The following is a 23,299-nucleotide window of genomic DNA, read 5'->3' on the forward strand; positions in this document are numbered from 1 at the left end:
AGTAATAAAGCAAGCTCATTTGGTAAAACAAGAATGGAATAACGTCCCGAGCAAGCGATCCCATCCGTAACTGATGACATCCTTGCATCGTCTGCGCGTTGTTAGTGTAGAAATAGTAGAGGCGTAGGGTAAAACAATGCATTGTTTTAGATGGATAATGATCTGCGAAAAACATTTCGTCCTGAACTTCGATGGTGCACCAGTGTCGCTCTACATGCGCCACTCTTGTGCAGCTTTGTTTCGTTTACAGCCGCGTGGTTGAACCTTCTTCCCGAGTAGGACCGCCGGTCGTGCATGCATCACGGGCGCGCAATTATTAGGCAGGGATGCGCTAATGTCGACTGCGAGGCGTTCCTGTTAGACCATCGAGGTAGCGCCGTTTGATGAGCGCATCCTCCATTCTCTTGAACACAACGTTTTGGCGCATCTGGGGCGATACATAACGGCCAAGCGAGCGACGCGACAGGCCGGGCCCGAAAGGACATTGTCCAGAATTGCTCAACTCCCGTTTCTATGACTTTGCATGTGCCATTTGCAATGAGAGATACGAGAATGTCAGTATCTCCTCCCAAGAGGCTTTGACGACAAGAGAAAAGGTCCATGGGACACGGACGCTTAGCGTTGAATTGCGACAAGGGTTGTTGCAATGACATGGCATCCGGGGATCTGTGCGCGTGGAAAAGACTCTCGGTGCAACGCTAGGACGCCGATTCCAGCATGTATGTACAGAAGTGGCAATGAGCATTCGCCCAGGCCAGTTGGCAACCCGTCCGGGGCTCCAAATTTCGTCCCATGACGACGTCTGGCGCAATGGCTGCCACGAGAGGGCGCCATGGCCAGCAGGCTGGTAGGAAACGGCTCAGCGCCATTCCTACCTAGCGGCATCGTTGTACGTGGGTTCATGCGAATTTGCTGGCGCAGTGAACTACTCAGAACACCTTAGTTGATCGCTCGGCCCGTGGTTCCCACGTTTTTCATCTTGCTGTGGACAGCAAGCTTTTCCGTCCATCAATGCAAAGGAGATAATGGCACGACCACAGGTTTGCTTGCTCGCACAGGCCATGATATACCAAGGGTTGTTGTGGTCCGTTGCTGAACCTCGAGCATCTGCTCAATCGTCAGCCAGGACACTTTATCAGACTTGTGACATGATCTTCTCGCGGCAGCGTCATGGCCCAGCAACACATCCCTGCCCATTACCGCTGACACACTCGACGAGTCGCATGCAAAGCGAGAATAGCGTGTGGGCGCTTTGATAGCTAAGACGGGGGTGTGCTAGTTAAGCCATGGCTGCAGATGCAACAAATGCATGCAGCACAGGTGCTTCGATTTTGCCAAAAGTGACAAGGTAGCTATGCAGGCGATGGCATGGATATCAATTCTGTTACTTGCAAACTCTTCATCATACATTCATTCGGCTGGGAGGATTTGAGCATTCGGCATTTGCAATTTTTCTCGCGTGGTCTGAACGCTGACTGCTGGGGCCACCATGGCGAAAACTGGTGATGGGGCTGCTCCGCGGTGCGCGTGTATGGCCCACGCTGTCTTTCTTTTTGTCCCTCTTCGTATAGGAAGGTAATGAATTAGGAAATGGCATCATTCCCTAATTGGACGGTTTTGTCGTCCTTGGAATATTCCCAGGCCGTGCTTTCTTTTGCCGTGGCCAAAACGACGTTAGTGATATGACCGCGTCGTCCAAGATGGAGGGGCCCATGAACCCAGGACGAGGACCGATCGGCTCCTCCTTGCAAGACCCCTCGCCGTGAGGGAACGACCGTGACACCATCGGCCGCCGACCGAGTGGGCACTTCTCCAGCAGAATCGGGCGTGTTCCATGTTATATTTTGGGGCTGGCAAGCTGGTTTCGTCCCCGGGCCTTGCTCGCTCCCTGTCCCCCCCAGGCGCCTTGAAGACGTGTTTCACCCGCACGTTCCTTTAAAAAGGCTGCCGCATCCGTCCGGTGCACTGTCTCCCGGTTAGCCACGTAATAGCATCTCGATACACAAACATACATTGTTTGCCTCTTTGTCTCCCTTCAAACAGAAAGGGACTGTACTGCCCTCGCTCCCGCAGCCTAAGACATCTCGGCTCCAAGGTCTCACCATCCGTTCCACCGTTCATCGTATTGTGTGTGCCCTCTGTGTATCGTTTGAGCCACCTGGGCGCATAATAGAGGACGAAAACAAAAGCCTCGATATCTTTGGCACTGCGAGCCTCTGCAGCAGCCATCGCGTTCATCTTTGTTGTTTGCTCCAAGGAACTTTTTGCAGACCTACAGCCTACAGCTGCGTTTACAGTTGCCGGCCCGCCAGCTGCCCACACTTACAACGCCGCCTCTTGCCTTCCTCCTCCGCCTCTCACAACCTTGACGCCGCTTCATCCTCGCTTTGTTCTCGAACTGTCACGCCTAACATGGCTATGGTTGCATGCCCTGCTTCCACAGTTCCAACGATGTTGTCATGTCGCAGCGGCTTCATGGCACCCGATTCGGTACCGCTACAAAGCTGGATCGCCTCACAGCCCGTTCAAACGACAAATAGGCGCGCGGCCGCCAAGTCGCTTTCATTGCTGAAAGACATTCCATGTACCGCGCTAGAATGGAAAAGGGCACTCGCTGAATTGAAGCGAGATTACAGCAATAGAAGATATCGCCTTTGCTCCGCTCGCTGCATCGAGCTTCTCAAGAATGTGCAGACTCGAGTATGTTATCTCGACGATGTTCGGATGACTTTCGCCAGCAATGATGCTAATATGGTAATAGGATAACATTCAGCCTGCTTATTTGATATATCTACATTTTTACGCCGCAACTTCGCTAGAGATACAAGCGCGGGGCCTACATGCTAGCGCCCATCACCGCCTTAAGCTTCTTGAAGAGGCCCGCGAGCACTACAGCCTCGCTTCTAAGACATCTGAGGAAGCCGATAAACAGGCGTACCAGATCTCATTGCGGCCCACGTCGCCGTCCTCCAGTCTCCCGTCGCCCATCGAATCTTGCCTCTCACATAAATCTACATCGACAAGAATGTCGTCTCCTACACCTTCTACACCCTCCAATAGCGGGCCACAATTGAAGAGAAAGAAGAAGGTTGCTTTTGCCGACGAGTTGGAATACGATCTTCCCGCTCGACCAGACTCGCCGACCCTTGGCTTTTCAGACCCAGGCAGTGGGCGCACGTCGCCGTGCGAGGGTATTCCTCTCGATCCTCTCCCTCCTTTGGTTCAGACCATGCCTGACGTCTGCCCAGCGTTCTCTCCAACACCAAGTGTCGATGGAGACGACTTGCCGCGGGCTATGGCCGACGAAGAGCTGCACACGTCAGAAACAAGAGAATCGCTGGAAAGATTCTGCACCGTACTGTCTAGTATCCAGCGTCAGATAGCATCCCATCTCGTTGCTATTGACAGAGAGATCAACGCGACCTTGGCACCCAAATCCTCCTGTGTGCCGGTCAATGAGGATATGCGGGCCCTCGAACTTCGGTCACGAATCGAGCGGTTGCGTGCAAATGGCTGGAAACGCAAACGTTTCGATGCCAGGCGCTACGACGAGTTTCGCGAGCAAGTAATGGCAGACATGGTGATTTAACATATAACAGGTTCCGTCTCTAGCGATGACAAATGTGCTTGGGAAGCTGCTGGCGTTTATGATAATATGTGATGGGTGTTGAAAATGCAATGATTTTATGTACTACTATTTACGCGACTAGGGACATTGCTCAACTTTGAGCAAAGTAATTTGGAATAATGTGATAATGTACTATACTTTGTCAGATAGCTGCCTTGGTAGTAGAAGCGAAGAGAAACAAACACGAGAACCTGACTTCTTCCACTATATGAAAGAGTCAAACTTCAAAGCAGGCATTGCTGCATAATATGACCTGAGACAAAATATTATACTAGGGTGTGAAATCATTTAGCAAAATGATAAATAACCGAACAAGAAACAGGCAGGTGAGACCAAAGTCCATGATTTACCAGCTGAAAAGCTGCCACTTTTCTCAACTCCATGGTTCACTACAGCAAAGGGACAAAAAAGAAAAAAATGGGGTAAAATGCCCTTGCACAAAACGCAGAATTGACAGCTGTTCACATAACATTATCTCGTAGCAATCTGCCTTGTTATAGAAACGGCCCCAACCCCTGCCCCCAGGCGCTCGCCCCCTCCCAGCAGCCCAATCACGAGTGTTGCGTGTTGAAGCTACGGCGGCGTGCCTCCTGCACGAGATCCTCGTCCGTCTGAAGGGCGGCCTCCTTCTTGGCCTTTTCCTCGCGGACCTTGGCGAGGACGACCTCGCGAAAAACGGCGCCGCTCCTGACGGTGTCCTTGAGCGAGGGCTTCTTGGTCTCGCCGCTGCTGCCGCTGCCGCTGCTGGACACGCTGATGCCGGAGAAGGCCTTGGCGAGGCCGGTGCTCTCCACGTTTTGCGCGGCGTCTTGCAGGTCGTTGTCGTCGTCGTCTTCGTCGGCCTCCTGGCGGAGGCGGACGATGCGCTTTTGCAGCTGGATGGCGAGGATGGCCTTCCTGAGCTTGGCGCGCGCCTCCTTGGCGCGGCGCAGCTCGGGAAGCAAGTCGTGCTCGGTGGCGTTCTCGCCGCTCAGCCAAATGTGTCTCAAGGCTTCCTGCAGAAATGGTGATTTTGGTTAGTGGTTGAGGACCTAAAGGGAGGCCGACCTCGTAGGAGGGGATGGAGCTTTACCTGGCTAGTGGCTCGCTGGTCGGGGTTGGGGACAATGAGGCATCGGATAAAATCCTTGGCATCTTCGCTGACATCCTTCCAGTATCTCTCGTGGAAAATAACTGAGTGCTGGGTGCACTCCTCGAGCAGTTCGGCAAGGTTCTCGCTGCGGAAAGGCGAGTAGCCGCAGAGAAGCGTATACGTGATGACGCCCATGGACCACATGTCGACGGGTTTTCCATGGCCCTCTCTGTTCATGACTTCGGGGGCGGCGTAGCCAAATGAGCCGGCCATGGTCTGTAGAGTCTCCTCCTTGCTATCGAGTGTCTTTGCGATGCCAAAATCGGCGAGAACCAGGTCAGAAGCGGGACCCCTAGTAACATACAACAGGTTCTCGGGTTTCAGATCTGGGAAGTGTCAGTACGCATGCGACAAACTTCTCATGTTCCGGGCGCACCTCGATGGACGACCTGGTTGCTGTGCAGGTAGTCGACAGCTGTGAGGACTTGCTTGATCGTCTGGGACGCGTCCTTTTCTGTGAATCTGCCCTGGTCGCAGATGCGGTCAAACAGCTCGCCGCCGGTCGCAAGCTGGGTGACAATGTAGAACTTGTCCTGTTACAGGGTCAGTCGTGGCCCAGCCTATTGTAGGTCTCGCTGAATCGATCGAGGGGGCGCTTGTTGTACCTTTGACTCGAACCAGTCGACAAATTTGACAATGTGCGGATGCTTAAGTCGTTGGAGCATTTCAAGCTCATCATAGACCATCTTTTCGTTGCCCTTTACATTCTTCTTGAGAATGATCTTGATGGCGACCTTGCCGTTGGGGCCGTCGGCCTCACGGACGACGCCATAGGTTCCGGCACCTAGAGTCCTGCCAAACTTGTATTTCGATCTTGGCCAATGCGTGTTAGAATATTGATCACCGAGCGTCGAAAGAGACCCTGGAAGTTCGGCCGACATACTTTTTCTCGTAGCTCTCGGGCTGGCCGCCCAGCTTGTGCAACATGCCGGTGACTATTCATGGTTGGGTCTGGTCAGTCAGGCCTCTCGCGGCAGTTCGTCTAGCCATGCGTGCAGCTTGCGCATAGAAGCACATTCTGCGCGCTTCGTCTGCACGCGGCTGCACGCGGCTGCACTGTGTTTGGGATGTCGAGGACAACATGGAGGGCAACATACAGCTCATTTTTCCCTCGGTGCTCAGCTTCGTATTTCGTAGGTATGGCGGGGTATCAATAATTCGGCTTAAGGAGGAGGGGTTGCGACCGTCAGGCCAGGCCCAGGATGCTACCTTAGCAGCGGATGGATGGAGTATCAGGTAGGATCTGTATGTTGATTGCTCCTAGCGGAGGCGAAGGGAGAGGCGACTGAAGTCCAAAGCGATGCTATCGTGGACAGGTTAAAATAAATAAATACGATCCTCAGGGTAGGGGTAATAAGAAGAAGGGTTGGGAGGGTCAGCAGAAAAGTGGTAAGGTTGACTGCGAGCGTCACAGGGAATCGGCCCTCGGAGTGCCCGCTCAGCCACACCTTGCCCCTCTTGGGCAACCATGGGATGTGGGCGTCAACAGCTCAGCAGCCAGGGAGCTTAAAGTTAGGTAGATAGGAAGGTTGCACATTCAGGTGGGCTGACTTTTGATATTTGAACTGGACAAAGGGTCGATGACTGACAGTAGCATGAATCACTCCGCGAAACTTGAGGACCTTGGATCGGTTGCCATTGTGTAAAAGAGCCTGCCCCACCACGATGTGCAAAAACGGCTACCTAGTTATCCGTTGCGGCAGGTTTGCTTTGGTCAAGTAAAGGCTGGAGAGCCAGCTAATAAGTGAGATAAAGGTAGGTAATGCAGCGTGAACGGATGCACATGACAATTTTCATACTTACATACCTCGTACGCTACCAGTGAGAGCTGGCCAAAAGCGAGGCTGCATGGTTGGCAAGGCGTTGTCTGCTAGTGTTTAACAGACAGGCAGCTTCGTCTAATGTAGCATTTCCTGCATTTATCAATTTAAATTAAATTGCCTCAAAACATGGATAGGTGGCGGACGTCAGCTCGGCACCAGCCTCTCAGCATACAATATCTCATCACAAGCAGCGACACGGTTGTGCCACCCCCGAGTTATCTACCTACATGCCCGGTACCCCCACCCCCGCCTCTGCCCGAGCTCGTCACCATTCGTCTGCTTCCAGAATACGATGCCATGTATGCCCAAAACAATATAAGACCGTATCGCGCACACATTTTGCCGTGAACTACACCATCTTCTCGCTGTAGTCACTCTGTAGCACCTTGTTGCGCGTGGCATGGCCAGGGTGACCCACCGTGCTGCGACAGGCGGATAAAAAGCGCCTTGCCCACCTGGCCTGGATCCTTCATCGTCTGTTGGTCTCACACAACACAGCACTCTCGCTCGCCATCCTCGCCTGCGTCTCCCGCGCGAGCTGCTCACCCGCTGCCTACGCGCCGGCTCATAGCGACCACCTTAGTGCGCCGCTGTTATTGAACCTCCCCCCGATAACCCACAACCATGGCATCGCTGCGAGCAAACCGATTGGCCAAGGAACGCCAAAAGGTAGGTGGCGATCCTACTTGATCCATGTCGCTATGCCAGGAAGCTCCAGCTCACCACCGTCTGACAGATCGATAGGCAGGGACTGCCACCGGGAATCGACCTCATATCTGGCGAAGATATGCGAGAGTGGCAATTTGATATCCGCGTGCTTGACGGCAACCCTCTCTACCACAACCAGATATTCCGGCTCAAGATTGTCTTTGGCGACTCGTACCCCATCGGTAGGCCTCCGTTAATCATGAATCGGCAAACTGAGTTGACAAATCTCTTCCGCAGAGCCGCCAGAGGCCACATTTGAGCTAGGGCCAGACCGTCACATCCCCATGCACCCACACATATACTCGAACGGAATCATCTGCCTCGACCTGCTCGGCAACCAGGGCTGGAGTCCGGTCCAAAGTGCTGAAAGTGTCTGCATGAGCATCCAGAGCATGCTGACCAGCAATACAAAAGACGAAAGACCCCCAGATAATGACCAATTTGTCAAGGGCAACCGTCGACGTCCTCGTGACATTGATTTTGTCTACCACGATAACACCGTCTAAGCAACCTACGCCTCACAGATTATCGCCCCAAACTTCTCGCCCCTGCCCGCTCTCACGATTCATGATTTACAAGCGACTCCAAGCGTTACTCTCATCTGATAAATGTTACATCTTGGTCTATCATTATTTTTTTGTCGAATACGTCCGCCAAGTGAACGTACCCTCGCCCAGACGGCGCGCGTCGCTGTTCGCAACCAGTGGGGCAGTTACCTGGACGCACAGAGGCAGCAACGTATCAGCGCAACCCGTACACTATGTTGTGCTTTAGAAGAGTACGATTGTAGAATGAAAGCAACTTGAAACTCATGTTTAGATCTTGCATTAAAGAAAGGTGAAAGATAGACGAGAAGAAAAGCTATAACCAGTCAGCTTGCTCCCGAGATGACGTCTGGTGGGGTGTCCCGATCTGCCAGCTCCTCAGCCACCCCACGGAGCTCCCTGCCTCACCGCCCGCTAATTGTAGGCAAACGGCGGCTCACCAACCTTCCTTCAACCACGCCGAGTTGCCGCCTAGCTCTTCCGAAGCGCCGCATCGATTGCGGTGAGCTGCTATGGCGCCCCGACCGGAGTTCACTACCGAGCAGGTCCGCGGCAAAGCCCGTAAGGACTTGCTCTACCTTCTCGAAGGCGTACGCCTAGCCCCTGCTACAGCACTACTGAGCCTATTGGCGACTAGAATCACTGACCGCGTCGCAGGTTCGCGGCAAGAAAAACCTCGTCTTTGATCGCAGCTTGGTAGGGCCCGTCGGGCTTATTGTCAAAGTCGCTACGCTTCAGGAATACGGAGTCGACAAGTTCTTTGTCTTGGAAAACAACAATGTCGACGCTAGCCAGCACAATATTGTCTTCATCGCCCGAGGCGAATGCGCACGACAAGCTGACGCTATCGCGAGTATGACCAGTCACTGAGCGTATTCCGTACAGAGCTACTGACTGACTGTGCTGCCAACAGAGCAAATCAAGCGAGTACAGCGCGAAAGCCAAACCACTCACGAGTTTCATGTCTGCTGGGTTCCGCGCCGCACCTTAGTCTCCGATCAAATATTCGAGGAAGCCGGCGTCCTTGGCGACGTCAATGTTTCCGAAATCCCCCTCTCATTCTTTCCTCTGGACAAAGACGTTCTTTCACTGGAACTGGACGATGCCTTCCGAGACCTCTACCTCCACAAAGACATCACCCCCAATTACTTGATAGCCAAGGCGCTTATGGACATTCAACATGTGCATGGCCTGTTTCCTAGAATTATTGGAAAGGGCGACAACGCGAGAAAGGTTGCAGATCTCTTGATTCGGATGCGACAAGAAGCGTTGGCGGGTCAAGCTGGAGATGATACTGCCCGCACCAAGCTAACACCAAGCTTGACCAATGACAGCGTCATTATTATCGATCGCGAGGTTGACTTTGTCACACCACTCCTAACTCAGCTGACTTACGAAGGCCTAATCGATGAGCTGTTCGAGATCCGACATAACCAGACAAAGGCCGATACCACAATCGTGGGACCCGGAGCTCAGTCGTCCAATGCATCGCAGAACAGGAAACGAAACATCGTTTTGGATGGAAGCGATAAACTTTACGGGGAGCTCCGCGACTCCAACTTTGCGGTCGTCGGAAATCAGTTAAATAAAGTTGCTCGTCGGCTGCAGCAGGTGCAGAGCGACTATGAGGCAAAACACAAAACCAAGACCCTTGCCGAACTCAAAGACTTTGTCAGTCAGCTACCTGGATACCAGCAAGAGCATCAAAGTGTTCGCCTCCATACGGGTCTGGCGGAAGAAATTATAAAACATACCAAGAGCGATCAGTTCATCGGCTTACTAGAGGTCCAGCAAAATCTTGTTGCTGGAGCGGACCCCTCTTCTCAGCTGGATGGTATTGAAGAGCTTATAGCAAGAGAGGCGCCCATTCGCGAAACGCTGCGACTGCTGTGCGTGTACTCTTGTATCTCAGGCGGCATAAAGCCAAAAGATTTCGACCAGTTCAAACGTCTGATCCTGCAAGGCTACGGCTACCAACATATGCTCACCCTCAACAACCTGGAAAAGCTGCAGCTCTTCCTTTCTCGCTCGTCTCCCCTGGCGGGAATGATACCCATGGCTGCCAATGCTGGCACGGCTGGGACGAAGACAAACTACACCTACTTGCGAAAACAACTTCGCCTGATTGTTGACGAGGTCAAAGAGGATGACCCCAATGACATTGCATACGTATACAGCGGCTACGCCCCGCTATCTATCCGACTTATACAATGCGTTCTGCAGAAGCCGTACCTTCAATCCATCACCAAGGGTAATAGCGCGGCAAATGCTGGCAACACCATGGCAGCCAGCGGGTCCCACGGTTGGCACGGATTCGACGAAGCTGTCAAGCACGTTCGTGGGGAAACTTTCTACGAAATTCAAAAGGGAGAGGATAAAGCTGTGAAAGCACGCGCTCTTCTCTCCAGCAGCGGAAATAAGCAGACAGTATTTGTGGTTTTCGTTGGAGGCATCACATTTACAGAGATTGCTGCTCTGCGATTTATTGCAAAGCAAGAAGAAGGTCCGTATTTTGCACACCGAATTCTACTGAACTAATACTAATAATCACCTGCAGAGCGACGAAATATAGTCATTTGTACCACTTCAATAATCAGTGGCAACAGGATGATGGACGCCGCGATCGAGAAGGCATCCTACGTCAGGGTAGAAGACGAATCTACTTCCTCGCCTTAGACCCCGTAATATGTATAGTAAGCATAGCAATCGAATAAGAATTCTAATTAACACTGTTGAAATCTAGCCGGCTCTATTCCCCTCTGGCCTTGGAGTCGCCTAATCTTGTCGGTGGGTCGCGCGTCGCGGTGAGGGAGTGGCATAGGGCCCGTAGATTCCTGACTTTCCCTAGCAAACACTAGGTATCATCCAGCATTTGGCCATTCATCGAATGAGGAGCTGTCCGATCCTGCCTCTGAACTGGACGTGGCCTGCCCTTGCTGGTTATTGCTATTTTTTTGGCCTCTGCTGCTGTACAGCTCGAAACGGCAAGATTAGGGAATCGCCCCACTGTCGTGGCTTTGACGACGCTTTTGCACGTGACTCAACGCTTGACAGTAGTTTCGGCGACCTGAGGGGCTTCATGGATGCTGTAATTCCGAGAGCCATCTCTATGCGTCCTTGACAAAAGAGATTTTTGGCATTCGCTTCGAGTTTCGTCGACTAGAGGACCACCGGAGTTGGATCGATGGCACAATTACCTGTCTCGAGGGGCTAGTGTTCGAATCTGACTATATCCCAGCAGGGTCGCACGGAGTGAGTGACATTAGATCGGCCTTATTTATATGAGCCTTGCGTGAGACTGTATCGTGGCTAATTTGGGTGCGAAATATCAGAGCCAAATTTTGCGTTCCTCTTGCCATATGGTCATGCAAAACGTCCTGTCGTAAACCTGCACGGCGACCCTGAAATTCGAACTCTCACAAGAGCTAGCCCGCAAGTTCACACTGGTATATCGCTTGGCATCTGCATCTACCCGGCTCGACCAATATCATGTCTGCCTGGCATCAGAATGGAAGCAGATGTTCATAGCCAATATAGGGCGGGGCACGAACTCGATGCTCTACAGCAAGCCGGTAAAACTCGAGCGATGGATTCACCATCATCTTTGAGCAACGTCGCCACGACGTCAGGAACCGGGGGCGGCATCCCGCCCGTCGACACACAAATTGAAGATTCAAGTACATTCTCTCATAATATCCCATATGGATCCATTTCTATTGCCGAAGGTCCGGACAGTATGGAAAGTTCAAAAATGGAATTGGACCCTGTCAGCCCACCCTCAGGGAGCCAAGTATCAAGGTAAGCCGTTCACGATGCAAGATGTATAACGTGGGCTATTTATTCTATTGATGGTCTAACAATTCGTCAGTAAAATCAAAATTGAAAAGCTGGATTGCGAGATATTGATACCACCCCTAAATAGTGGCGCAACGGAATCATTTTCCTCCGAGCTGTCTGATCTCTCATCTCGTCAATCATCTTTTTCTAGTAAAGCGACGACGCCGGCTGATAATGATACACCAAGAAAACGTATAGCCGAGCTTTCGACCCCGACGATACCTCAGCGCAGCTATCCAAATGACGGCGACCGATTGGACTTCATCATTCAACCCAAATCGTCCATTCCAAGAGATATACCCTCCTCGCAGTATGCAACTGAATGCATCATTGCAGCAGAAAATTCGAGACTAAGCCCATATGCTCTCCATACCGAGGAATATCTTCTGCTACGCCATCACATTTCCAACGCTCAGGTGACCACGTACCTGAATGTTCGCAATAGTATTCTGCGCCTTTGGCTGGAAAAGCCGTGGCAGGGAATCACGAGAGAGGAAGCTGTAGGGTGCGCGAATTCCCGTTGGTTCGATGCTGCTAATGTATGCTACGACTGGCTTGTTCGTCGTGGGTATATCAACTTCGGCTGTCTTGACTTGGGGCGCGTTGCCACGAAAGCGAAACACCACAGACAAACCAGAAGAAGGAGAACAATCGTGGTAATAGGAGCTGGAATCTCGGGCTTGTCATGTGCTAGACAATTAGAAGGGTTGTTCAAGCAATATGCGAACCGACTTCACGACCTTGGCGAAGACGTACCAAAAGTCCAGCTCATCGAAGGAAGAGGCCGAGTTGGAGGCCGAGTGTACTCCCGCCAGTTCAAGACGCAGCCTAAATCGCCCATGGATGGATTTCACAACAAAAGATGCACAGCGGAAATGGGTGGAATGATCATCACCGGGTTCGACCGCGGCAACCCCATCAATGTCCTGGTCCGTGGCCAGCTATGCCTGCCCTATCATGCTCTCAAAGCGGAGACCACAATCTATGACAGCGAGGGAAAACCGGTCGACGCTGAGCGTGATCAGCTGATCGAAAAATTATACAATGATTGCCTCGATCGTGTCAGCGAACACAAGTACAAAACGGTGCCGGTAAAGCTGATACAAGGCAACCGTGATTTACTGGACCAGGGCAAAGACAGTCCGATAGACGGGTCCAAAAGCATTGCTCAAAGCGAGGAGATGACGGCCAGCCAAGCCAGCGCGTCAACTTCACCACAACAAAGCGATGGAGATGACATACCGATGATACCAGTATCCTCGGACAAACTGACTGGACGGGTCTATACAGAGCCCGGGGTGCCCGCATCCTCTAGAGCCCCTGCCAAGGCAGCATCCATGGGGTGGACGCTCAATCAAGGAATTGACCCGGAAAGAGATATAGACTTAAGCCATGCAGTACACGACCCTAACTCGACCTTAGGCTCGGTGCTTGATGATGCGATTTCCCAATACAAATCGCTGGTTGAATTGAACGCGTTGGATCACAGGCTGATAAATTGGCATATTGCCAATCTCGAATATAGCAATGCTACGAACTTGCATAATTTGAGCCTGAGTCTGTGGGACATTGACGCGGGGAATGAATGGGAAGGAAGCCATACAATGGTCGTTGGCGGCTACCAGAGTGTAGCAAGGGGTTTGCTGCATTGCCCAACCCCTTTGGACATCACAACTAGGTCACCCGTGAAGCGCATTCGCTACCGGGCTGAAAAGCTATCTGGGCCTGCAAGCATTGAATGCGAAGACGGTCGAGTGATTGAAGCAGACTCCGTCGTTTGCACGGTACCACTTGGAGTACTAAAGCACGGCAACATCGAATTTCACCCCCCTTTGCCTGAATGGAAATCTCAAGCAGTCGAAAGACTGGGCTTTGGTATACTCAACAAAGTGGTCATGGTGTACGATACGGTGTTTTGGGAATCGGACAGACACATCTTTGGGGTTCTAAAAGACGCCTCAGATCCGCAGAGCACATCACAACATGAGTACCGTGGCTGCCGCGGTCGCTTCTTTCAGTGGTTCAACGTCACAAATACCACGGGTATGCCCTGTTTGATTGCCCTGATGGCTGGAGATGCAGGCTTCGACACAGAGACTTCAAGTAATGAAGACTTGATCCGTGAAGCTACAGAGACTCTACGTAGCGTTTTCGGTCCAGACGTACCGCATCCGCTAGAGGCAGTGGTGACGCGCTGGGGCTCCGACCCTTTTGCGAGAGGCAGCTATTCCTCGGCGGCACCGGATATGCAGCCTAAAGATTATGATAACATGGCCAAACCTTTGGGCAATCTTTTCTTTGCCGGTGAGCATACAATCGGCACTCACCCAGCGACTGTTCATGGCGCCTATTTGTCAGGCTTGCGAGCCGCCTCGGAAGTCGCAGAGGCAATTTTCGGCCCGATCGAAGTTCCCACGCCGCTCATTCTGCCACGCGACTCATTACTCCTGCAAAAAAGGAAGGAGGCCGCAAAAGATCCCCGCCAAGCACGCAAAGATGCCTACGAAACCGAGGCGTGGGATCATGTCCAATCTATGCTGGGAGAGCGGCCCGTTCCGCCAGCCAAAGTGGCTGGCAATGCCTACATGCTCTTCAGCAAGATGTATTTTGACGAGGCTCGTCGGCGGTGCGAAGAGAAACTCAAGGCTGGTCGGACCAAGGCGATGCCCAACGACGTGCGCGTCATGACGTCGCGCATGTGGAAGGAGGCTTCCGAGGAGACTCGCCGGCCCTTTGAGGCGCAGGCCGCGGAGCAGAAGCAAGCATATGCCGAGGCCATGGCCCAATACACCCAGTCAGCTGAGAAATGGGACCTCACGGCTATTGACATTCGGGCGGATTACGAAAGAACCCATCCTTTTACGCCGGAGCCCGGCGATCCGGCGACCGGTTTCGAAGGCGGCCGCGTGCTCACGCCCAAGAGCCGGCGCAGGCTGAATGTGAGCTACGCGGAAGATGCTGACAGTAAGATGGAGTTTTAAGCGATGGCGGTGGATGCATTCCTGTCGAATTACTGTATTTTTCTTGTCTTCCTTTCCACGACTACAATGCGTCTGTATACACTGTTTCTGGTTTGGCGTTTGTTTGGAGTTGGCATTAGCGGAAGATGCCTAGATTTTTGTATCACTGCATGTATTCGGTAGCCGGTTGAGTAGGCCGGCCTATGGGTATTGCAAAGGGCCATTAGGTAGCCCTCTATCCAACCTTGATAGTCTATTTAATATCGTCATCAAAGCATGGGGCGGCTATGCCAGTCTTTACATGGGATTAGCATCGCATTACTTTGCCAGCTCATAACAAAAGGCGAACTGGTGATATACTAAGGAATTTATTGAGGCTTTGATACACGGGGAACCCCCATAGCGGGCGAGACCTCTAGAGTTTGGTACAAAGGGAATCTTTTCACAGTTATGATTGCACCTCCCAGCATTTACATGTCCTCCGAGGCAGTGGCACCGGTAATAATTTCGACAAGTTCGCCGGTAATGACCGCCTGTCGGGTACGGTTGTAGAGAATCTGGTACTTGCCAATCATTTCACCAGCGTTCTTGGAAGCGTTCTGTGGGGTTCAGTTGTCAGTAAATGGCGCATCGTTAAAGGACAAGCCAGCAGGGAAACTCGGTGGGTGAACTCACATCCATGGCGTTGCGACGAGCAGACTGCTCGCAGGCGTGGCCCTCAGCCAGAGCCCAGAAAAGGGAGTTGGCCAGGCTGTACTCGCGAAGGTTCTCGAGAACCTCCTCGTCGACCTCGAAGGAGGAGATGTTGGCTGGGATCTGGTTAGCTTTGCGAAGTCACTTTCGGGTCAGAATATCAGAAAATAACATACGGGAAGCGAGAATAGCCTCCTCGGAAAATGCCTCAATGAAGGTTGGCTCGTAGCTGGTGGCGTTGATGAAGCGGTTGTACAGGATCTTCACGTCGGTGTACTCCTTGGGCAGCATGATGATCTGGTCGGCGATGGCCTGGGCATCGGCAAAGGTAGGGATGCTCTTGCCGACACCAGCGAACGTGAGTTGGATGGCCTCGGCGCTGGTGCGGGAGAGCTGGGCGCGGCACTTCTCGCCGACGATTGCGAGGTCGAAGTGCTCGCCCTCGGCCTGAAGCCGGCGGATGAAGCGGCTCATGCCAGAGTGGATGCCGCCGCAGAGGCCCTTGTCGGAGGAGCAGACGATGACGAGCGTCTTCTTCTCGCCCTCCTCGACGGCGGCCGTCTCGGCCTGCTTGAAGACCTCGTTGGACGTCTCACCGTAGGCGCGCGAGTCGTTCATGCTGCGGGTGGCGCGGGTGAGCTTGGTCGAGGCGACAATCTTCATCGTGGAGGTGATCTTCTGGATGTTCTTGATGGACTTGAGGCGGCCCTCGATCTCACGGAGGGTGGCATAGGTGGCTGCGCTGTTGGGACCGGCCGTGGCAACTCTGCAAAAGATGGTCGCAAGCGCGCGTCAGCAAACGGGACAAGGGATGCAAAATAAAATAAAAGGCTCGGTTGAAAGGGCTTCGTATGCTCGAGCGGCTCCGGCAGGACTCATTATCGGGTTGTAGTGAGCCATTGGGCGCCGATTGCTGCGTTCTGCCGAGCTCGTCGGAGCTTGCGTCGGTGCTCTCTCCCCCAAATTTCCAAGACTGAGGCAGTTCCGTAACTTACCGAGTCGAGGTGACCGCGGCGCGGACGGCAGGGCGGGCCGCTCTGGACAGCATCTTGACAAAGTTCGAGAAGTCGGAGTAAGTCTCAAACGAGCGGTGACCCAATTGATCGTAGTTGTCGGATCAATTGACCAAAGGGGGGGGTGAGAATCGTGGTTTCGGGTGGTTGAGGTGGATTCTGGCTCGTTTTGCTCATGTCGCTATTTTCCCGGCAAATTGGCGGGACTACTTAGTCACGTGATCCACCTGTGCTAACGGCGCGCCTGGCCCGGTGCGCCTGGCCTCGCAGCACCGATCTCACTCGATTCCACGCTTCAGCAAAACTTAATCCTTTCATTATTCACCACTCTCCTTAAAAGGTGGCCTATTTTAATTCCCTCTTCACCTGTACTAGGCGTGGAGGGGTCGGCTTTCACCGCCTTACTCCCTTTTTTTTTGCTTCCTATACCAGAATCGCTCGTCAATTCGTCTCACAGCTGTCTTTTAGGCCAAACTACACCTTGGTTCCCTCGTCTTTACTCGCGCTTTCCAAGATGTCTTACAGCAGCTCCGACGACGACGTGCCTCTCGCCAGGCCAAACGGAAACGGTATGTGTGCTCTGTGTCAGGCTTCAATAAATGTTGTGGATATTTTGGCGGTTACACGCGCTTTGCGACACGTTGAAAGAACTTTCTTCCACCTCCCGTCCGCGCCGACCGCAACCTCGCATCCAAAAACGACGCGCCCGCTGACCACCTCCCTACAGTTTCGGCTGCAAAGGTCACCGCATCGATGGATAAGGCACTCGACCGCTCTGTACCAAAGTCATCCGGCGATAACATCCTCGTCCGTAACAACTCGGACGCCATGGACATTGACGGTATTTCCAACAACAAGCGCAAATCTCGCACGTCAATCACCAAGATGAGCTACAAGGACGATTCGGATAGCGATGTCGCGCCCTTGGTAAGATGCCTAGCCACAGAATGCAGCTCTCTCTACTGACACGAGCATCAGGCCAAGCGACGTAAACACAAGACCGTTGTCGACTCCGATGATGAAGATGACATGCCTCTGGGTAGCCTCGCTAAGAAGAAGGCATCCATCGAGAAATCTGCCGCCAAGGAGGCCCAGGCGATTCGCGCTAAGGACGCGAAGAAGAAGGCAACTCCGAGAAAGAGCATCAAGGACGAGTCTGATGACGACGCTCCTCTTGCCAAAACGTCTGGGAGCAAGCGAAAATCAAACGGTGTCACCCCCAAGCGCAAGTCGAACGGCGTAAAGAAGGAGGAGTCCGACTCTGACGTGCCGATTTCGAAGAAAGCCAAGGCTGTTACGCCAGCAAAGAAGGGCAAGTCTACATCTGCCAATGACACGAAGAAGGGGGTCAAGGAAGAGGAGGCGGAGGAGGAAGAATACGAATGGTGGAATGCACCCAAACCCGAGGATGACTCCATCAAATGGCAAACTTTGGAGCACAACGGTGTTTTGTTTGCTCCCGCCTACGAGCCTCTGCCGAGCCATGTGAAGCTCAAGTATGATGGCCAAGATGTTACTCTCCCCCTCGAAGCGGAAGAAGTGGCCACCTTTTGGGTTGCCATGATGACCCCTGCATCCTCTCACCACCTCGACAATCCCACGTTCAGGCAGAACTTCTTCAATGACTTTGCTGAAATCATCAAGAAGAATGGCGGTGCTAAGAACACGGCCGGCGACAAGGTGGCGATTAAGAGCTTGGATAAGTGCGACTTTGGAAAAATGTACGATCACTGGCTAGCGAAAACGGAGGCTAAGAAAAACAAGAACTTGTCCAAGGCTGAGAAGGAAGCTGCTAAGACCGAGAAGGACAAGTTGGAGGCGCCCTACATTACCTGCCTTTGGGATGGAAGAAAGCAAAAAGTGGGTAACTTTCGTGTTGAACCGCCCAGCTTGTTCCGTGGCCGAGGCGAGCACCCCAAGACTGGTCGTGTGAAGACGCGGGTCTGGCCGGAGCAGATTACGATCAACGTTGGCAAGAACGCCAAGGTTCCGGAGCCTCCCAAGGGCCACAAATGGAAAGCTGTCCAGCATGACCAGAAGGCTACCTGGCTTGCCATGTGGCAAGAAAACATCAATGGTGCCTACAAGTATGTCATGCTGGGAGCTGCCAGTGATGTCAAGGGACAGAGTGACTTCAAGAAGTTCGAGAAGGCCCGCGAACTCAAGAAGCACATTGGCAAGATTCGCCGCGATTACACCAAGGAACTCAAGAGCGAAATCATGGCCGATCGTCAAAGGGCCACAGCCATGTACCTGATTGACAAGCTGGCGTTGAGAGCGGGCAACGAAAAGGATACGGAGAATGAAGCCGACACTGTCGGCTGCTGCTCGCTAAAATACGAGCACATTACCCTAGAGCCACCGAACAAGGTGACGTTCGATTTCCTGGGCAAGGACAGTATCCGCTACAATGAGACTGCCACGGTCGATGCGCAGGTTTTCAAGAATCTAAAGCTATTCAAGAAGCCGCCCAAGTCTGATGGAGATGATCTTTTCGATCGCTTGACCACCTCTCAGCTCAACAAGCACTTGAACAGCTACATGCAGGGACTCACCGCCAAGGTGTTCCGTACGTACAATGCCTCATTTACAATGTCCAGACTTCTGCGAGATCTTGAGAAGGATCCTCGGTCCAAAGGCTCGATTGCAGAGAAGGTCAAACTGTACAATGACTGCAACCGAGAGGTTGCCATCCTCTGTAACCACAAGCGCTCAGTCGGTGCTGGCCACGAGCAGCAGATGCAGAAGCTAGGCGACCGTATCAAGGGCCTGCGATATCAGCAGTGGCGCACCAAAATGATGATGCTTGACATTGATCCTAGCCAGAAGAAGAAGAAGGGCGCTGCTTACTTCCAGATCGACGAGGAAATCGACAAGGAATGGATTCTGGCGCACCAGCAGTTCCTTGTTGAGGAGCAGCGCACCAAGATCACCAAGAAATTCGAAAAGGAGAACGAGAAGCGCAAGTCCGAGAAGGAGAAGGCACTACCAGAGAAAGAGCTTAAAGAGCGACTCATTGCTGCCAAGGACCTCGAAACTAAGTTCAAGAAGGAGAACAAGACGAACAAGGTTGAGGCCGAAGGGCGCGGCCCGACCGTTGAGAAGCTTGCCGCGGCGGTGGAGAAGTTTGATGACCGCGTCAAGGTGCTGGAGACGCAAGCTGAGGACCGTGATGGCAACAAGGAAGTCGCCCTAGGCACTTCCAAGATTGTAAGTCAAGCCGAAAGGGACGTGCCAGTGCAAAGGTGGCGTGATACTAATACATGTGCTAGAATTACATCGATCCTCGTCTCACGGTTGTGTTTTCGAAGAAGTTTGACGTTCCTATTGAGAAGTTCTTCTCGAAGACTCTGCGAGACAAGTTCCGCTGGGCCATCAAGTCGGTGGAGGACGCCGACGATTGGGAGTTTTGAATGGGAAAATGTGCGCTGCATTTGTTAAGCTTCACAGGGAGGTTGCTACTGACATATTCTATTATTATCTCATCGTTTTCCTTTTATTACCTTTTGATTTGTACTGTTTTATTGGCTTTTGTCGGGATCTCGCATCTGCTTTATGTTTCTTGTTCTGGCGTACCTTTGCACGGAAGAGGAGCGCTATACAACATTTCCAAGTTACCGGGGGACCCGCGCGCAAAAAACGGAGAGACATTGGAAGCCGAAAGGCGGCAATTGATGATATTTTGTTGTTGTACAATGACGCGCGTTTTTGCTGCACGGGGGAACGGGGTGGGGGGGGATTATGGCGTTTTTGTCGCAGGATGATAAAAAAAGAGAGGAAGAAAGGACCATCGAACGGCGGACAGACACATTCGATACAAGATGCAGCAGCTTTTATGAGTGGGGAGGTGGAATTGCGTTTTTCATCATTTCAGTACGTCTATACGGGCTTGGGTGTATTCTAGTTGGCGCCATCATCACGTTGCTGCTAGTGGGAGAGCGAAGGCGGGCAAAATATATACACTGCATACACAAATTGCATTGAAATGGCTTAGTTAGGTCCCTGTATTGCTGAATTCGATTCACCTGGTTAAATGGTTTTTTGAAAGCAATTCCAAGTGCGTGTTATTATGCGCTGTGTCGCGATTTGTAGTAGCCATTCTATCCCATCCGTCTATATGCTTTGTGTACCCTTGTGCGTGAACGTCGTCTGTGAGTGTCCCGAGGGTTGGCAACGATTGGCCACCCTCCATCATATATATACATGCGCTTTGTATGTGTGAAAGCATTCGTGAGAATCAATACCGGTCATTATAACATGTTTCTTTTGCCCGCCCGTCTCAGGGAGTTCTGCCCATGAAGATGGCCACGCCGACGGCCACCGAGGCGGACACGGCCGACAGCAGCAGCGAAGGCGTGGCGAGCGCCGCGGCGGCGGAGCGCATGATCTTGCCCGAGGACGTCATGTACCAGCCGCTGGGGATGCTGCCGCCGGTGGGCGGGTTTGTGCCGACCCAGGGCCAGCCGGTCTGGGTCTTTGTCGCGGGGCTGCCGTCCTTGACCATGCCGCCGACGGGCACTCCCGGCCCCGACGTGGTGGGCGGCGCGACGCCGGTGGCGGTGACCGTCGGCGCGTTCTTGCTCGCGCCGGCGTTGCCGTTGACCTGGCCGCCGACGGCCTCGATGGACTGCCAGGAGCCGGAGGTGTCCTTGTAGCGGTACTGCTTGCCGGTGGAGTAGTCAGTCACCCTCAGGGAGCGGACGGTCATGGAGAAGGGCCCCTTGGAGAAGTCGGTGGGCCCGCGCGCCCACTCGACGGTGCCGGGCGGGTTGCGAGACGGGTCGCCGCCGGCCCAAGTGCCGAACTTGACCTGCATGGGCGTCTGCGGGTACTGGTCCTGGTCGGCGTCCTGGCGGCGGAGCTCGCGGACGGCGGCGCCGTCGACGATCCACTGGATGCGATCCTGGGTCCAGTCGATGGCGTAGGTGACCCAGCGGTTCTGGGTGCCGGCGGGGACGGCGTGGAAGCGGCCGCGGTTGTAGTCGGTGGTGCGGCCCTTGCCGAAGTAGTTGGACTGCAGCTCGTTGGGGTTGCTGCCGAGCCACTCGACGTCGATCTCGTCGAGGTCGTCGGACTCGAGGACGAGCGAGGAGACGATGCCGGCGCCGGGCGCGGCGCGCATGGTGATCTCGACGCGGCCGAACATGATGTAGAAGAGCGAGTTGAGCTGGGGGGCGTCGCCGCTGGCGGCGACGGTGAAGGTGGCGCCGTCGGTGCTGCTGTAGCTGGGGACGCCCTGGGCCTCGAACGAATTAACGGAGCCCTTTGTGAAGTCAACGTCGATGGTCATGCCGAGGGCCGTGTTGGGCGGGCACGATGCTGGAGGCGGGGTGTTAGTATGTTGGGCTGCAAGGGATGAAGGAGAGTTCAGTTTGTTTGTACGCACTCTGCTGCAGCGGATTACATTTGCTCCATGTTTGAGCCGCTGTCGTGGCAAGAAGAGCCGTGCCTGCTGCTATCCGGAATGGTATTCTCATGATTGAATGTGTGTGTGTATAGTAAAATATACTATTGGGGAATGTGATGCGTTTGTTTTGTATATGGAGGGGACCAAACGGCGGGTTGTCGTTTGCCGTTGCTTGGTAATTGGCGGTCTATAAGTTCCCGTTCGCGTATGTAGGTAGGGGAGGGGACGATGAAGAATAGAACAAAGAGACCGAGACAGGATACTAGCAGACATGAAATATAAAAAGAAGAAAACGTTAGGCGTTTTGAGGAATCAGGCACAGGCCCGCCAAGATCGGGAGCCAGGGTGCCGTTGCCCAATGTCGAGGCTTGTTTCCTTGATTGAATTGCGCGTTCCCAGCCACGCGATATGTATATGTAGGAAGTATAGTACCTTTGTAGGAAGGCAGTGTCAGCAGGGTGGATGGGATGTAGAGATGTGATGTGCTAGGAAGTATACAATACATCCAACCATACGAGAATCACCTGTACAGCATAATCAATTTTCAAAATATTGAAGTGTCATTGATATCTCCTCACTATCAAACAGCATAGTACATACATAATAGGTGCAGAGTGTGGTGAGACATCAACTGTAGTCTCGTCACCTCATCTGCCACCTGTGGCTGGTTTCAGCGTTTGTTTGCAGAGGGTTTGTTAAGCAAAGTGCCCTGTAAATCCGCTGCAATGCGCTGTAAATTTGAAATTTGCCCAGACGGGGTCTCTGCGCTCTTGGTGGAGCTGGGTGGCTGGGCTCGCTTAAATTGGTGGCTGGGACGACAACAGTTCTCTTTACCTGCGAACCTCTCTGTACTGATACCTGGCCATCATTTTCCAGCAATTTCTCGTATAGCGAGTGTGCAATTCATCTCCGGGATGCAACCTGTGTGCTGTGCCTCTTATGTCTCTCATTGAGCCGTCCTATCCTCCCCTCCGGCACCCGCATCCGTGCTTCCACCACCACCACCCACCCGATACGCAGCCCTCCTCTCCAGAAAGGTAAACAACAAACATATTCAATCAAGGAGGCTATCCCGAGCCTCGTAAGGCCGCCCAAGTGCCGCCCCCAGTCCCGCTCGCTCGTATTTCCTTTCTGCAGTTCCTTCAGCTCTCTGGATCGGCATTGCTAAAATTAGCTGCGCGGAGCCACCAGCCGGGAACCTTGGGCCCAGTATCACCGCAGTCCACCGGCGGCGCCCCCTCACAAACCCGCCTAGGACGTCATTATCGTTGCCATTGCCGCGGTGCCCATCGACCCGAAGATTGTGTTTTCCGGCTCCCGCAGTCGATAGCCCTATGCAGAGATTGAGCGCGAAAACCAAGCCCGCTGCTGCGGCTCCAGACGCCACCTCCACCCATCGCCATGATTCCGGGAACCCGCGCTGTTTCCCGGCGTACTCTGTCAATTGCCGCATTTCGGCTCTTGGCTGGCGCAAAGTTGATAAAAGCTTCCTCTTTCGTCGGCCACGGTACTGCTGATGAGCCGTATACAGCCATCTCGAGTCCACTTGCAAC

At 53.1% G+C, this 23,299-nt stretch overlaps 7 protein-coding genes across 7 annotated transcripts; 4 read left to right on the forward strand and 3 right to left on the reverse strand.

The window, feature by feature from the left end:
- Positions 1 to 4,179: 4,179 nt before the first annotated feature.
- ISF_03687 (calcium/calmodulin-dependent protein kinase) lies at positions 4,180 to 5,687 on the reverse strand (the record flags this gene model as incomplete). The annotated part of the gene is made up of 5 exons (XM_018847293.1): positions 4,180 to 4,623; positions 4,701 to 5,086; positions 5,137 to 5,293; positions 5,366 to 5,573; positions 5,644 to 5,687. The coding sequence occupies 5 exons, from the start codon at positions 5,685 to 5,687 to the stop codon at positions 4,180 to 4,182; spliced, it is 1,239 nt and encodes a 412-aa protein (XP_018705500.1).
- Positions 5,688 to 7,207: 1,520 nt separating this feature from the next.
- Positions 7,208 to 7,797, forward strand: ISF_03688 (ubiquitin conjugating enzyme; the record flags this gene model as incomplete). Its single annotated transcript, XM_018847294.1, has 3 exons — positions 7,208 to 7,252; positions 7,320 to 7,473; positions 7,529 to 7,797. 3 exons carry the CDS (start codon positions 7,208 to 7,210, stop codon positions 7,795 to 7,797), a joined length of 468 nt encoding a protein of 155 aa, XP_018705501.1.
- A 551-nt stretch (positions 7,798 to 8,348) lies between these two features.
- ISF_03689 (Sec1-like protein) lies at positions 8,349 to 10,512 on the forward strand (the record flags this gene model as incomplete). The annotated part of the gene is made up of 4 exons (XM_018847295.1): positions 8,349 to 8,426; positions 8,494 to 8,689; positions 8,750 to 10,339; positions 10,394 to 10,512. 4 exons carry the CDS (start codon positions 8,349 to 8,351, stop codon positions 10,510 to 10,512), a joined length of 1,983 nt encoding a protein of 660 aa, XP_018705502.1.
- Positions 10,513 to 12,393: 1,881 nt separating this feature from the next.
- ISF_03690 (lysine-specific histone demethylase 1) lies at positions 12,394 to 14,654 on the forward strand (the record flags this gene model as incomplete). Its single annotated transcript, XM_018847296.1, has 3 exons — positions 12,394 to 12,475; positions 12,544 to 12,813; positions 13,636 to 14,654. 3 exons carry the CDS (start codon positions 12,394 to 12,396, stop codon positions 14,652 to 14,654), a joined length of 1,371 nt encoding a protein of 456 aa, XP_018705503.1.
- A 449-nt stretch (positions 14,655 to 15,103) lies between these two features.
- ISF_03691 (ATP synthase subunit gamma precursor) lies at positions 15,104 to 16,374 on the reverse strand (the record flags this gene model as incomplete). Its single annotated transcript, XM_018847297.1, has 4 exons — positions 15,104 to 15,232; positions 15,309 to 15,442; positions 15,503 to 16,092; positions 16,322 to 16,374. The coding sequence occupies 4 exons, from the start codon at positions 16,372 to 16,374 to the stop codon at positions 15,104 to 15,106; spliced, it is 906 nt and encodes a 301-aa protein (XP_018705504.1).
- Positions 16,375 to 16,853: 479 nt separating this feature from the next.
- On the forward strand, positions 16,854 to 19,752 carry ISF_03692 (topoisomerase I; the record flags this gene model as incomplete). The annotated part of the gene is made up of 4 exons (XM_018847298.1): positions 16,854 to 16,908; positions 17,067 to 17,266; positions 17,318 to 19,549; positions 19,612 to 19,752. 4 exons carry the CDS (start codon positions 16,854 to 16,856, stop codon positions 19,750 to 19,752), a joined length of 2,628 nt encoding a protein of 875 aa, XP_018705505.1.
- Positions 19,753 to 20,618: 866 nt separating this feature from the next.
- On the reverse strand, positions 20,619 to 21,816 carry ISF_03693 (extracellular cell wall glucanase; the record flags this gene model as incomplete). The annotated part of the gene is made up of 2 exons (XM_018847299.1): positions 20,619 to 21,658; positions 21,726 to 21,816. 2 exons carry the CDS (start codon positions 21,814 to 21,816, stop codon positions 20,619 to 20,621), a joined length of 1,131 nt encoding a protein of 376 aa, XP_018705506.1.
- Between the last annotated feature and the right edge of the window lie 1,483 nt (positions 21,817 to 23,299).

Source organism: Cordyceps fumosorosea (genome assembly GCF_001636725.1).
Source record: "Cordyceps fumosorosea ARSEF 2679 chromosome Unknown scaffold_7, whole genome shotgun sequence".
Classification (NCBI taxonomy): domain Eukaryota; kingdom Fungi; phylum Ascomycota; class Sordariomycetes; order Hypocreales; family Cordycipitaceae; genus Cordyceps; species Cordyceps fumosorosea.